The sequence below is a fragment of the Pyrus communis genome, chromosome 15 (assembly GCF_041283825.1).
Source record: "Pyrus communis isolate YQ-2024b chromosome 15, ASM4128382v1, whole genome shotgun sequence".
NCBI classification, from domain to species: Eukaryota; Viridiplantae; Streptophyta; class Magnoliopsida; order Rosales; family Rosaceae; genus Pyrus; species Pyrus communis.
In genome coordinates, this window is record NC_142579.1 from 36,617,386 (window position 1) to 36,631,836 (window position 14,451).

A 14,451-nucleotide genomic window follows, 5' to 3' on the forward strand; every position below is an offset into this window, starting at 1 on the left:
ATAGTTTCGCAACCAAATTTTCACTGAACTGATAATTCAAGGACTAAATTAACAGTCACCCTTCATGATATAGCCACCACATCCTACCGTGTATAATTGTCATTCGAAGAACTAATTGCCACGTTTGATGGAAATGGAAGCAAACAGTAAAAACAGAAAGCAGCTATTACGGTTAGTAACCATATGCGATCTATTTGTATCAACAAGTATTCATGCATGTGTGTTGCGACAGATTGAAAAATTTGTCATGTAAACAAAGAAATATACTAAAAATTTTAATACCATATATTTATGCGAGAAAAAAGAAAAAGAAAAAGAACTCTTGTTTGTTCTCTTCTCAAAATGAAATTAAAGCAATATTAAAAAAAAAAACATTCGTTTTCAACAACAATACCACTAAGCGTACTTACATATTATGGCATTCAACCCACTATCTATGTAACGAAAATGAACGTGCCCAACTACTGAAGCCGTTAACCCTAAAGAAAAACCATATCCGTTTAAATCGGCCGCAATAAATTGTACCAGGCCTAGTACGACGAACCTCGATAGGCAAAGACATTACTCTACCCTAAGAACAGGACATGGCCAACCCCACAAGTCCACACTACGTCCCCATGTCGGGTCCAAACCCGCAAACCCACACCATGGCCAAAATTTACATTAAAAAATGGCAATTTCGTGATTAAAACCGAATCCCCCTCCTTCCCCCCACCCGAGCTGCACTCGTAATTTTATTTCCGATGAGCCTCCACATCTGCAATCCGCTTTGCGGGCTTGCTCTTCCTCTGTTGATATTTGGCAATCGAATACCAAACTCCGCCGGCTGTGTTGATAACCAGTCCAGTCACATTCAAAACATGTACTTGCACGCCACCCAGTAGTACAAAACCGAGGGTCTGTAAAACAACGAAACCCGTATAAACAAATTTTCACACAAATATTTGTATCACAATAAGATGAAATAAAACTTAATTTCCACAATCGTCATTTAATCTACGAAAAAGAAGAGGAAGTTCAGTCATACCGTCGACCCAACTCCTTTTAGGACTCCAACGATGGTGGTTGTTAGAGCGGAGTTGACTATCGTACATAAGAACATGGTGAAGTTGAGAACAATGCCCATAATAAATGAAAGAATGAGGATCACCAAAAAGTATAAGGAATTACTCTGCAAATAAAGAAAATTACATGTCAGTCATATAAAGTATGGACGTTTTCAGAAAGAAGAACAGCAACTCAGTGCCACGGCAATAAGCCCCAGGTCCCCGAAGAAATCTTTGCATGGTTACTTACAAACTATATGGGCGGGCAGCAACGCATTGCTTTTTCCAACTGGAATTCATAATTTGAAAGCCATTATCGACATGATTTTATGCTATTTACGCTATTTACTAGTTATCAAGTCTTCTTTTATCTTTGCACGGTTACTTACAAACTATATGGGCAGGCAGCAACACATTGCTTTTTCCAACTGGAATTCATAATTTTAAAGCCATTATCGACATGATTTTATGCTATTTACTAGTTATCAAGTCTTCTTTTATCGATAATTTGGATAGGAAATGTCTTGTAGTAGATGTCAAAGACAGTAATTCATTTCTCAATCAATTTAAGCAGTCAATGATCTACAAATAGTCCCAAATAAATAGAGAGGAATGAATTCAAATATATAAACAAAGAAAAGGTTAAGTTCTGACCTTTGCAACTAGTAATGATAACGAATTTGGAAATTCTCCAGTAGCTACTATGAGAAGCATCAAAAACGGAAGAGACAGAAAGCTGTTATAGTACATGATCTCAACTGATGATAGCCCATCTTCAGCACCAGATTTCTCCACCAAAACAAGGTACATGGTCTGAATAAAAAATGAAGTGCTTGTATGAGCTTAATTACCATAACATACCATTCGAAACAAGTATAACACAGAACCGTGGATGAACAAAAACATCATCACCTTACCTGGAAAAAGACGGAAGTGAGGGCCATGCTATATCCAAAAAGGTCAAACGAAAAATCTCCGAGTGCAGCTATCAGAACCCCTACTGCAGTCAGTATTACTGAAAGACACACCTGAAACATGAAAGAACTGAGTACTGTCAAACCTAAAACATGAAAGAGAGGAAAAGAACAACTAAATAGGACTCAGTATCACCAAATTTAGTGGTAATGAAAATGCTTTTTGTCAGGACTTTCACACTATATTTCTCATCTTCTCTGAATAACTTTGCATTTTTAACAAAAACTACAACCGGTGATTATTTGAAATAAAGCATCCTTTATCTTCACTTAATAAGGAAGCTATCGTTATGTCGCAAGATATATTGTTCCTAATATGGATACCAAATATCGATTAGTGATCATCAAGCAGGTCAAAGCTGTCATCATGAAGACATTTCAAGCACCGACAAAATGACATGTCCGTAATAATTTGAATCGTCCAAAATATCTTAGCTTATGAATTGCAGACCGCTAAGCCCAAACCAAGAGAAAGCGTAGCAAAGAATAATGTAAATCCAGCTTCCATTTTACGCTTACAGTGTTAGTCAAATCGTGTAGGCTTCTTCGGAATTTTTACATCATATGTTTCGAAGACTAAAAGTATTTTGCTCATATTCTAGTTCGTTACAGAACAAGTTTCGTTTTTACTTACACTAATACTAAAGAAAAAAGAAGAATAACCAATCCTATCGTTAAGTGTAATAACCTGTATTGTGGGTCTCCCCTTCCCTGAGAAGAATCCAGCTACAAGCACAGCAAGCGGTGTGAGTCTTTTGATTGCAATATACATGGGAATATTAACTCCCTTCAAACTGGCCAACGCAAACGCCACATTAGCATTATAGAAAAGCGACACAGGGAGAAGCTTTTTCGCAATGGACATTTCTAATCCTCTTGATCTCGTGTATCCCAATCTTCGACCAACATATATAAGCAAAGCAGTTGCCAATTGCTAAGACAATAAAGAAACGAAAGAAGGCTCATTATGCAAAACCAAGCATAAAACACTAGCAAATTACTAGAACAACGAAGAATCGAAAGACAGTCCTTGTGAACAATCAAGGAAGGACATCTCATGCTCATGGAAATAGAAGACCGACATTCGAATTGTTAAAGCAAAACCTGCATTGTGAGAAGGGTCATCGAATGTGAGTACTCCATAATAACTGCTTTATTGATAAAAACCATCGCCATGGAAGCAGCCCCATACGACAAGGCCGCGGACAAACTGCATTCAAATTTCAAACACAACAAGACTTGAGGAAATCAATCGACAATGTTTCGATTCAAGGCATAGAAAATTCGCAACATGTATACTCATTAACATATAAAACATGTCCTTTGCTTACATTTGTAATCATCAAGCTAAAATCTTTCTAAAATTTAACATAAACCCAAAAGAAAACAAAGTAGGACAGATAGAAAGACAACCTCAAAAACGAGCTAGCTTCCGTCTCAATGCGTTTCTCCATGGCCAAATCAAAGCTTCAAAAAACAAATCCTCTGTTTTCGGGTCAGTGTCAAATGAGCTCAGTGGCAGCTAAGTCCCAAAATTACATGATAAATCTGATGAAAAAAAAAAAGGGGATGGGATTGGATTGGACCCAGGATAGAAGAACACGGAACCGATCCAATTCGAGAGTAAACTGGATCGAATGAAACCTGGATTTGAGTTGGGTTTTTGGATCAAGGAGAGAGAAAGGAAGTCGAGTGAGGAGAGTGTGTAGAGAGGGAGAGAGAGTAAAAAAAATGGAGGGGAAGGAGAGAGAGTAACGGAAAGGAAGCAAAGGGAATGTGAAAATTGGGAAAGTGAGAAATGGGAAATGTGAGTCTAACCTCCATCTTGCCATGGATTGGGTGAAAGCCAACGCCAAAACGTGATTGGGTAAAAGATTGGAGCGTTGGGAGGCTCTGCCTTTCGAAATTTTTAACACTCTTTCGTCGGGATAGAATACTTTTCTGATAGTAGTACACTCGTTTTTACTTTTGCATATTATTTTTTTAACTTTTAATCGTTAGAATTAATGAATTAAAAAAATTAATTTAAAAAAAATTAACAAAAATGTATAAAAAGTAAAAATAGCATTGTGAATTGTCAGCTAGTGCTAAAATATCATTTGTACTCAGCGTTCCCACATTTGATTAGAGAAACTTATTTTGTAACCTATAGTTTAGCGTTTCATGTTTATTTTTCTCATTACGTAATTGAAAATTTATCATCTAACGGTTATGCATATTTTTACATAGTAAATAGTGGATTGTTTGATAAATAAAATAATTTTAATAGATAGATAAATAAAATATTACATAGTAAAAGATGCATAAATGCGGAGGGGACTGCTGCCTGGCGTGGGTTTGGGGGTGGAAGAGGAGAGAGGTTCATCGTCGGATTCTCTTTGTGAGGATTCTCGAGATCTTCAAATCACATCCATTTATTGTATATTATACGAAAATTAACCGCACAATACACGATAAAAAGATGTAATTGGAAGATCTCCGATCCTCACAAAGAGGATCTGACGAGAATCCTCTCTAGTCGAAGAGAGGGGAGAAGCTGGAATTGTCCTGTAGGATCCAATCCAAGTACAAAATGTCCAATAGATAGATGAAAGGAAACTTTCCATGAATTAAAAGACTCTTAATTTATCTGTTCGGTAAAATGCTTGCAGTACTATTTCTTACATGCGTTAACATTAACCATAATTTCATGCTGACACTCAGAATACATCATCGAAAAGAAAAGAAAAACTCGAAAAATGGAAAAAGGAAGAAGAATCTGCCATTTTCCAACTCCTAGCAGATCTGTTTTTCACCTAGCTGAAGCTCTTGCACTCATGGATGAGTGGTAGTTGGTGCTTCTCTGTTTCCTGTAAGAAGAATAAACATCGTCGTACTGGCTTGCCTCATTTGGATTAGTTGTGGCCCCTAATCCCAACCTTCCCGAGCCACTCTTTCTATCTACACTTCCATCAGCATAAGCCCTCGTCTCGGGGTCCATCTGCATGTTTGGGGGTGGAGGGATGCAAGCTCCACCCTTGCGCTCCGCATGCTCTCTTTCATAATCATCCTCATCCCTACCATCGGAATCATGAAGGGACCTTTCAGAAGGGTTAACTTCTCCAATCTCCTTGAAGAATTTCGACACTCTCTCAAGAATTTCTGACTGAGGAACAGTGGATGGAGGTATAACGGTTGGAATATCCAAAGGGCTCATCGGCGAGTATGGTACACCACTACAATCTTCATCTTTCTGACCATCTGAGGAATAAGACCAGGTGGGAACAACGGATATAGCGGCAACTTCTCACCGCTACTAGCGGGTTGACCTAACAGTAAATGGGGTGTGGGTTGTTGGTTTGCTGGTTGAACGGAAAATGGTATAGGCATGGACCCGGGAAAAGCAACAGAAGGGACTGAATTTAGAAGAAATTGATGGGATGGCAGAGACAGTGGCATGCCTTGGCCAGGAACTGCATGTTTATCAAGGTGATCTTGATCGTGGGAACTGGAAACAGAGCTTTGTGTATCCGGCTGCCATTGAAATATGTTATGATTTGTTGTTTGTGGTGGCAATCCTGCATTCAAGATAAAGAAAAAAATAATTAACTTATAGACCACACCAGTTTATTAAGCCCTGTCGCCCAAAATTTAGTAGCCTAGGCCCTAGACATACACACAACACAGAAGCCTACTGCCTACCTGCTGCTGAATCTGCTGAAATAGAGTCTTTCAGGTGTAAAAGATGGAGCTTTAAAAATAGAGTCTTTCAGGTGTAAAAGATGGAGCTTTAAAAAAAAAGTTATGACAAAATTATAGATGATCTGTTGATCTGCAAACAAGAATTCTGCAATTACCATGAATGAATAATGCACCATTGGAATTACCTTTCAAACAAAATATAATTTGTAAGGTATATCACATGAAGCTGCCTAATTTGATTGTCCCTCTCCTTCTTCTATGAATCCCTAATTTGATTTGATTTCGTTTTCGCCAATTTGATTTGGGGGTGTTGGGGAAAAATTTCAAATCTACCTGCTTTAGGGCTTCTTCTAACGACTCTTGCCAAAAGCATTTCTATATCGAATAAGAAACTTCCATTTTAACTTCCAAGATATTTCACAAAGAATGTTGAGGAGGGATTAAAATTGCTCATACAGGTCCATGTTTGAGATCCAAGGCTTGGTTCAATTGAACATATATGGTTATGGTTCAACATTTAAGGTTTATGTTGGAGGGTTGAGATTCCAATACAATGATATAGTTTTATGTGACTTAACGGTGAGTGAGATAATATTCAAGTTTAGTATTCGAACGTAAGTGAATTGTTTTAGTGGTTAAAAGTTTTCTCTTCAAATCATTGTTTAAGATGAGAATTTGAACTAATAAATATCTAATAACAACTTTTAATGTAACTTATAACTAAACATGACATTAAATTAATTAATCGCCCGAGAAAGATGAGTCCAGCCCCATACCTACGGGGCACCCCCTATCCGCTGCGGGTATGTAGCAAGTAACAAATTCTGCGACAAATGGCCCATAAATATTGGAACAGAATTTGAAGCCGGTACCCGGACTACATACCCGAATCCGAAAACCAATACAATGATATAGTTTTATGTGACTTAACGGTGAGTGAGATAATATTCAAGTTTAGTATTCGAACGTAAGTGAATTGTTTTAGTGGTTAAAAGTTTTCTCTTCAAATCATTGTTTAAGATGAGAATTTGAACTAATAAATATCTAATAACAACTTTTAATGTAACTTATAACTAAACATGACATTAAATTAATTAATCGCCCGAGAAAGATGAGTCCAACCCCATACCTACGGGGCACCCCCTATCCGCTGCGGGTATGTAGCAAGTAACAAATTCTGCGACAAATGGCCCATAAATATTGGAACAGAATTTGAAGCCGGTACCCGGACTACATACCCGAATCCGAAAACCTGCCCTAAAAGTCTAAAACCCTTCGATCAAAACCCTTTGTTTCGTAACCGCTCTCTCACTCTCTCTCTCTCTCTCTCTCTCTCTCTCTCTCTGTGTGACTATATAACAAAACATTCGAAACTCAGCTCACTCTTATATTTGTTTGCGTTAAGCAAATGAAACTGGCATGGCGATGATACATTCTAAACGGCTGTCCACCGCTTCCTCCTTCATTTTCTCAAACACCTTCGCTGCCTCCGCCCTGTGTCTCCGCCGCTCCATGGCCAAGGTTCCCACTTTCCCCTTTCATTTTTGATACTCTGTTATTTCCATCTTCTGGGGTTTCTTCAATTTCATGCATTTCCCAGAAGGCCAATTTTTTCAAGTGATTGTACTTATATTAGTTGGTTATCTTTGTGGGTTGTTTATTTACGGTAAAATTGGGGGATGTTTTGGTTATTGGAGATTGAAGTTTGAAGCTTTTTCACTTGGAATGGGACATTTTATCGACGAATTCGAAGATTATGCGTAGATTCTTGTTGGGTTTGATTAAATTGTCTTGGTTGTGCTAACTAATGCAACACGGGATATTCGGATTTTTTGTTTTCTGTGTGTGTGTGTGTGTTTTTTTTGTGTCAACTCCCAGAAAATCTTATAGTGACGTGCAACATTTTGGTGTTACAGCTGCAGTGGAGGGCGTTTGAGGCTTATCCATACGCTTGCTTACCATCTTCGTCAAATTTGACAACGAATGTATACAGAAATTATTCTCAGCATAGATTAAAAAAGTCCGGAGTTTCTTGCATGATCACGGCCAACCCTTCGAAGTTTGGGCCAAATTTTCATCCTTTCAGAAGAAGTGGCGATGGGTCTGAATGCGCTTTTACCTTTCATTCTCATTTAAAACATGGTTCGCTTAATTCTTTAGGGCTTGCTGGTATTTTCAGTTGTGGCTCTTTTAAGAATAGTTGCAGATTAGGTTTATCTAATCATGGTGCTGGAGCTTTTCCCAAGAGATTTTTCTCTCAAGTTCCATCTGTGATAAACAAAGGAGAGAGTGTGGGTGTCCAAGATGGCAGGAATAGTGGAAATATGTTTTTTTTCAGAAGGCTTATTAAATGCAAGAAATGGGAAAAGGCATTAGCAGCTCAAAGCAAAACCAAAGCTACTGATTCTAGTATCTCTAAAGATGTTGAAGTAAAAGCCTTAACCGAACAGCAAGTTGGAAGTGAGAAGGGGGCAGGAAAGTTGGGATCTTTGTTTTCCAATTCTCCTATAAGAAATGATACCCAGGTCTCTAAAGTCAAAGGGAAAAAGAGGTCGAAGAGCAAGAAAACTACAGAACAAATTTCTGCTGCAAATCCTCCAGCAGAAGCTGCTATGTCACAAAGTTCTAAGGTTATTTCTCAACCAAAGAAATCCGGTGGTACCAAAAGTGGTGAAAAGTCGGCGGAGGTTTCAGAGGTTAGCAAATAGCAACTATAAATTTTTTAGTAGAATTAGGATTGAATCTTATGTTTACTTTGCACTATTTTAACTAACACTGCAGACTTTCAGTTGAACCTCGCTGCGAAAACTCCCGTGGAAATTGCTGATGGTTCTTCAACAAAACCCCAGCCAAAGAAGAAAAGTGGGAACTCTTTTAGAAGGGGAAAATTAATAAATTCAGATACCAAGTCGCCACAGAAACTTATACCACAAAAAATAGGCAGAGTGAAACCTCATGGGAAAATGACACTGAAGCAGCTGTACCCTGCAACTGGGAAAACTGTGGTGGTGGTGGAGTCTGCTACAAAGGCAAAGGTTATTCAGGGTTATCTTGGTGATATGTTTGAAGTTCTTCCTAGCTATGGTCATGTAAGGGACTTGGCTGCTAGGTCCGGATCTGTACGGCCTGATGATGATTTTAGTATGGTGTGGGAAGTTCCATCTGCCGCCTGGACTCCTCTAAATAGCATAAAGGTTGCGCTAACAGGGTATGATTTCTTATCATTTTCATTCACATCCAATTAGCCACAAGCTACTAACAATTCTAGCTGCTAATGTATGGGAATGATATTGAACTTTCCATCATAAGTATTTCTCTCTTAATTTCATTTTGGGGTGATGTTTCTGAATTTATTATTTCTCTCACCTTGTTCATCAGAGCAGAAACTCTTATTCTTGCATCAGATCCTGATCGTGAAGGAGAGGCTATTGCTTGGCATATTATTGAGATGCTGCAACAACAGGATGCTTTACGTGAAGATATTACCGTAGCCAGGGTTGTTTTTCATGAAATCACTGAGGCCTCTATCAAAAGCGCGCTGCAAGCTCCAAGAGAAATTGATGAGAACTTGGTCCATGCTTACCTTGCACGGCGTGCACTTGATTATTTGATTGGATTTAACATTTCACCACTGTTATGGAGGAAACTACCAGGTTGCCAATCTGCAGGGCGAGTCCAATCTGCTGCACTGGCTCTTCTGTGCGATAGAGAAATGGAAATTGATGAATTTAAACCACAGGAATATTGGACTGCTGCGGTTGAATTGAAGAAAAAAGAAAATGTTTCATCAGTTAATGCTCCATCCTTCCCAGCACACTTGGCCCATTATGATTCCAAAAAGCTAAATCAATTTTCTATCAGTTCTCATACTGAAGCAAAAGAAATTGAACAGCAGATTAATTCAGAATTTTTTTTTATACCAGCTTTTTTCAGAATCACCTCAGTACTAAACCAGGCCTAATTGTGACAACTCCACCAACATCTTTTTCAGTCACAATCTAACTCCATCAATGCTTCTAGTCTTCTTTTTTGGCCATGCGTTTGCTCTTAGTGGAAACGCTTTGTAAAAAGCGGGGCTACGTTGATGCTTAAGTGGTACTGGTAATGTTTAAAGTGGCAGTTGCTCTTAGTGGAAACGCTTTGTAAAAAGCGGGGCTACGTTGATGCTTAAGTGGTACTGGTAATGTTTAAAGTGGCAGTGCTGAATTAAAGTATAATGTACTGCTATGACGATGTGAAAAATCACCTTCAAGAACCCTTAAACTTTTAACTTGGAAATTGTATAAATTTATGTAGTTGACATCAACTTTACCCTCATAATTTCTTGATTCGAGTGAAGCTGGGATTGCATTTCAGATCTGGTTAAATTATCAAAAGACCTTATTAGTATTTAATCAATAATTTGACACAATTGGATCGTGCACTTCCCTCCTCAACCAATTTCAATTGGTGAAAGAAAAAGTCAACCAAAATGTGTGAAGAAAAATCATGGCTAGCAGTTTCTATCTACTAACGTAGAATTTAATATATATTTCTCTCGTCTTTAATCGAAACATTCATGTCCTTCATGTTCTCTCCCTCCCCCAGATTCTGCACATCTTTTCGTCCCAAAGTTTCAGCCGTGGATCAAGCTTCATACTAAAGACACACATAATTCTTCTCAGTCAACCCCACAGTCAGCAGTGCTAAAGTCCAAGTCATCTATTGCTTAGTCCTTAAGTTTTCTATTGTAACTAATTCATAGATTAAGCTTAATTAGTTACATTAGTAGTTAACTAATGTTATCACTTGCTGTGTATAAATACATCCAATGTAACCCACAGTTTAATTCAATGAGAATATATTTCTAATATGGTATCATCCCTTTTTCGCTTCACTGCTTTTTCTCCGATCCTTTTCGTCGCTCCCTGTGTCCTCTGATTTCTTCGATCTTTGATCCTCTCTCTTCTATTTCTTGCGGATCTTGATCGATATCTCCTTCTCTTCTCCTCTCTGATTTGTTTTCGACATGCCTTCATCGAGTTCATCTCCCATGAATCCTGATGTTCTTGCCCTAAATTCGTCCCCGATGAACCCTAATTTTCCTCCGGTTCCGCCTTCTCCCTCCATTTCTTCGATTTCGATTCAGAATATCAGCTGTATGGTTCCTACCAAGCTTAAATGGGACAACTATCTTGTTTGGAAGGCGTTGTTTGATCCAATTTTTCGTCGCTACAAGCTTACCGGGATTGTTGATGGCTCTGAACTCTGTCCGTCTCCTTTCTTACTTGATACTTCTGGCCAGCTCACTGCTACTCCCAATCCAGATTTCGATCTGTGGTATGAAAAGGATCCGAATATCCTTATCTGGCTCAATTCTACTCTTTCGGAGGATCTCATTCCGTTCACCGTTGGTGTTACTTCCTCTCGTGAGCTATGGTTAAATCTTGAACAACGATTCGGCGGCGTTTCTGCTGCTCACATTCACCAGCTTCGCTCTCGCCTGCATAATGTTCAGAAAGGGGATCTTGCAATTTCTGAATACATTCAGCTCATCAAATCAATCTCTGATGCACTCATGGCTGCCGGTGCTCCGATTTCTGAAAGTGATTTAATTGCAGTCACTCTTAATGGCCTTTCTGATGACTATGAGTCATTCGTTGACTCAATTCTGCTTCGCATCTCTTCTACCTCCTTGGATGAACTCCATGGCCTCCTGATTAACAAGGAATTGTTCATGCAGCGCAAGAAGAAACCTGTTGTTTCTGAACCCTTTCAAGCCTATGCGGCTCAATCTCCCCAATCTCAGCCTCCTCTTCTTCCCACACCACAGGGTTATTCTGCTCCACGGCAATTTCATCGTGGTAAGGGTTCTTATCGTGGCAATCCTTCTCGTGGCACCAACTATAGGGGCAATAACTATCGTAGCAACAACTTTCGAGGCAACAATTATCGCAGCAATTCTGGCAGCAATTCTGGCAACTCTGGCAGTTATCCTCGACCTTCTGGTTACTCCCATGGTCATCGTGATTCATGCCAAATCTGTCATTCCCCTGATCATGATGCTCTGGATTGTTTTGAACGCATGAATCATGCCTTTGCCGGTAAAATTCCTCCTGCAAAATTGGCTGCTATGTGTGCTCACACTAATCTCCCCTCTTCTGCTCCCACTTGGCTCATGGACTCCGGTGCCACATCTCATATAACCAATGATATCTCTGCTCTTCATTCTCCAGCGCCTTATAATGGTCAGGACAAGGTTTATATTGGTGATGGTCAAGGTATGCCCATCCACCATACTGGTAGTTCTTTTCTCACTACTCCTGCTGCAACTTTTCGTCTGAATAATGTTTTACATGTTCCTGCCATGAAACATAATCTCCTTTCTGCGTATCAATTCTTACGAGACAATCACTGCAACTTAACTCTTGATTCTGATGGTTCTACAATCAAGGATCGTATGTCGGGGAGGATGCTTTTCCGAGGGCCCGTTAAAGATGGGTTCTATCCCTTCCAAGGCCTTCCTCCAGCATCTCATTCTTCATTTGCTCTTGTCAGTAGCAAGGCTTCTTTACCAGTTTGGCACAGTCGACTCGGCCACCCCTCCTCTGCTATTTTTCGCAAGGCTTTACATAATGGTTCTATAGTTTACAGTGGTAAAAAAGTTTACTTCTTTCTTCTGTTCTGATTATGCAATTGCTAAGAATCACAAATTGCCTTTCACTGCCAGTCTTAGTTCTGTCTCTGTGCCTCTGGAACTTGTTCATTGTGATGTTTGGGGACCTGCCCCTACGTTGTCTGTTACTGGCTATAAGTACTATGTGTTGTTTGTTGATGAATTCACCAAGTACAGTTGGTTGTTTCCTTTAAAGCTCAAGTCTGAGGTGTTTTCAGTATTTGTTCATTTCAAGGCTTATGTAGAAAACTTGGTTGGTAATAAAATCAAAGTTCTTCGATCAGATTCTGGGGGTGAGTTTACCAGCTCTTGTTTTAATTCGTTCCTTCTGCAACATGGCATTTTGCATCAATATTCTTGCCCTCATACACCGGAACAGAACGGTTGTGTTGAACGCAAACATAGGCACCTTGTTGAGACTGCTCGCACTCTTCTCACTGCATCCAAGGTCCCTCATCGGTTTTGGGTTGAGGCATTTTCTACTGCCTTGTATTTGATCAACAGGCTTCCCATCTCTAACCTTGATAAATCTCCCTGAGAATTACTTTTTCATAAGTCTCCGGATTATTCCAAGCTCAAGGTTTTTGGCAGTAGTTGCTACCCATGGCTTAAACCCTATTCCACTTCTAAGCTTGATGGGAAGAGTATTCACTGTGTTTTTCTCGGTTACAGTTTGCATCACAAAGGCTATCGTTGCCTAGATCCTCTTACCTCGCGAGTTTACATTTCTCGCCATGTCCTTTTTAATGAGTCTCAATTTCCTTTCCGTACATCACTCACGTCCCTTCCAATGCACCCCAATCCCTCTTCCCCATCTCCCACCTTCACTCTTCCTTTTACTTTTACCTATCCTAACTCACCCTCTGTCCTTCCTTCCACTTCCTCCTCTATTCCCCCTGTCTCCAATTCTCCCCCTGTCTCCACTTCTCCTATCCAGCATTTATCCTCTTCTCCCACACTACAGGATTCTTCCCCCGTGCCACCTTCTCCACTCCCACCTCCACCTCCCCTCTCTGTCAACACTCATTCCATGACTACTCGTTCCAAAGCCGGGATCTTTAAACCCAAAGCCCTTGCAGCTACTAAACATCCTATTAATCCCTTAGATTTTGTTCCTACCACTTTCCTTCAAGCCTCCAAACATGATCACTGGCTGCAAGCCATGACTGAGGAGTTTCAAGCCTTGCAGTCCACTGGAACTTGGTCCCTTGTCCCTTCTACACCAAATCAAAATATTGTTGGCTGCAAATGGGTGTTTCGAATCAAACGCAAACCTGATGGTAGTGTGGACAGATACAAAGCCCGTTTAGTCGCCAAGGGGTTCCATCAACAGGAAGGTATTGACTTCCAGGAAACCTTTAGCCCGGTTGCCAAACCTGTCACCATTCGCATTCTCTTGACATTGGCAGTCCAATTTGATTGGTTTTTAAACCAGCTGGATATAAGCAATGCTTTCTTACATGGGACGCTCAAGGAGGAGGTATTTATGCAACAACCCCCTGGATTCGTTGATCCTTCCCTGCCATCTCATGTCTGCAAGCTTTCTAAGTCCCTGTATGGTCTCAAGCAAGCCCCACGGGCTTGGTATGATAAATTGTTTCAAGCTTTACTGTCTCTGGGGTTCCAGAACTCTCAATCTGATTGCTCCCTGTTTGTGAATTTCAAGCCCTCTCTTGTGATTGTCCTAGTATATGTTGATGATATACTAGTTACTGGACCTAGTACTCATGCCTGCAATGCTTTTATTCACAAGCTCAGTCAGCTCTTTCCTGTCAAAGATTTAGGTCCGCTGCACTACTTCTTGGGGTTAGAAGTTCATCGCACCTCCGCTGGCATCTTTCTCAGTCAACATAAGTATGCCATGGATCTTCTTCTCAAGTCTCACATGGATGGCAGCAAACCCTGTGCTACTCCTCTTGGTACTCAGAAGTTAGACCACAGTGGTACACTTCTCTCTACTCCCCATGAATATAGGTCTATTGTTGGGGCCTTACAGTATTTGACCTGGACACGTCCTGATCTCTCTTTTGCTGTCAATCAACTCTGTCAATTCCTTCATTGTCCGAGAGATACACACTTTCAATCTGTCAAACGT

General features: G+C 39.9%; 2 protein-coding genes across 2 annotated transcripts; one reads left to right on the top strand and one right to left on the bottom strand.

The window, feature by feature from the left end:
• Nucleotides 1–359: 359 nt before the first annotated feature.
• Nucleotides 360–3,904, bottom strand: LOC137718093 (UDP-galactose/UDP-glucose transporter 7). The gene is made up of 7 exons (XM_088685183.1): nt 3,434–3,904; nt 3,125–3,230; nt 2,709–2,954; nt 1,964–2,074; nt 1,701–1,859; nt 1,028–1,171; nt 360–899 (listed from the first exon to the last, which is right to left on the bottom strand). The coding sequence occupies exons 1-7, from the start codon at nt 3,472–3,474 to the stop codon at nt 735–737; spliced, it is 972 nt and encodes a 323-aa protein (XP_088541309.1). The 5' UTR covers nt 3,475–3,904; the 3' UTR covers nt 360–734.
• A 3,109-nt stretch (nt 3,905–7,013) lies between these two features.
• LOC148690943 (uncharacterized) lies at nt 7,014–9,830 on the top strand. Its single transcript, XM_088685355.1, has 4 exons — nt 7,014–7,222; nt 7,618–8,397; nt 8,491–8,909; nt 9,080–9,830. The coding sequence occupies exons 1-4, from the start codon at nt 7,121–7,123 to the stop codon at nt 9,660–9,662; spliced, it is 1,884 nt and encodes a 627-aa protein (XP_088541481.1). The 5' UTR covers nt 7,014–7,120; the 3' UTR covers nt 9,663–9,830.
• Nucleotides 9,831–14,451: the final 4,621 nt, after the last annotated feature.

What these genes read in the sequence shown, in the direction of transcription:
- LOC137718093 (XM_088685183.1), bottom strand. Translation starts at nt 3,474, where the DNA reads ATGGAGAAACGCATTGAGACGGAAGCTAGCTCGTTTTTGAG. An exon ending in TGACCCTTCTCACAATGCAG is followed by an intron (nt 2,955 to 3,124) that starts GTTTTGCTTTAA and finishes TTATTGTCTTAG; the next exon opens with CAATTGGCAACTGCTTTGCT. An exon ending in AGGGGAGACCCACAATACAG is followed by an intron (nt 2,075 to 2,708) that starts GTTATTACACTT and finishes TTCATGTTTCAG; the next exon opens with GTGTGTCTTTCAGTAATACT.
- LOC148690943 (XM_088685355.1), top strand. Translation starts at nt 7,121, where the DNA reads ATGGCGATGATACATTCTAAACGGCTGTCCACCGCTTCCTCCTTCATT. An exon ending in TCCGCCGCTCCATGGCCAAG is followed by an intron (nt 7,223 to 7,617) that starts GTTCCCACTTTC and finishes TTGGTGTTACAG; the next exon opens with CTGCAGTGGAGGGCGTTTGA. An exon ending in ATAAAGGTTGCGCTAACAGG is followed by an intron (nt 8,910 to 9,079) that starts GTATGATTTCTT and finishes CTTGTTCATCAG; the next exon opens with AGCAGAAACTCTTATTCTTG.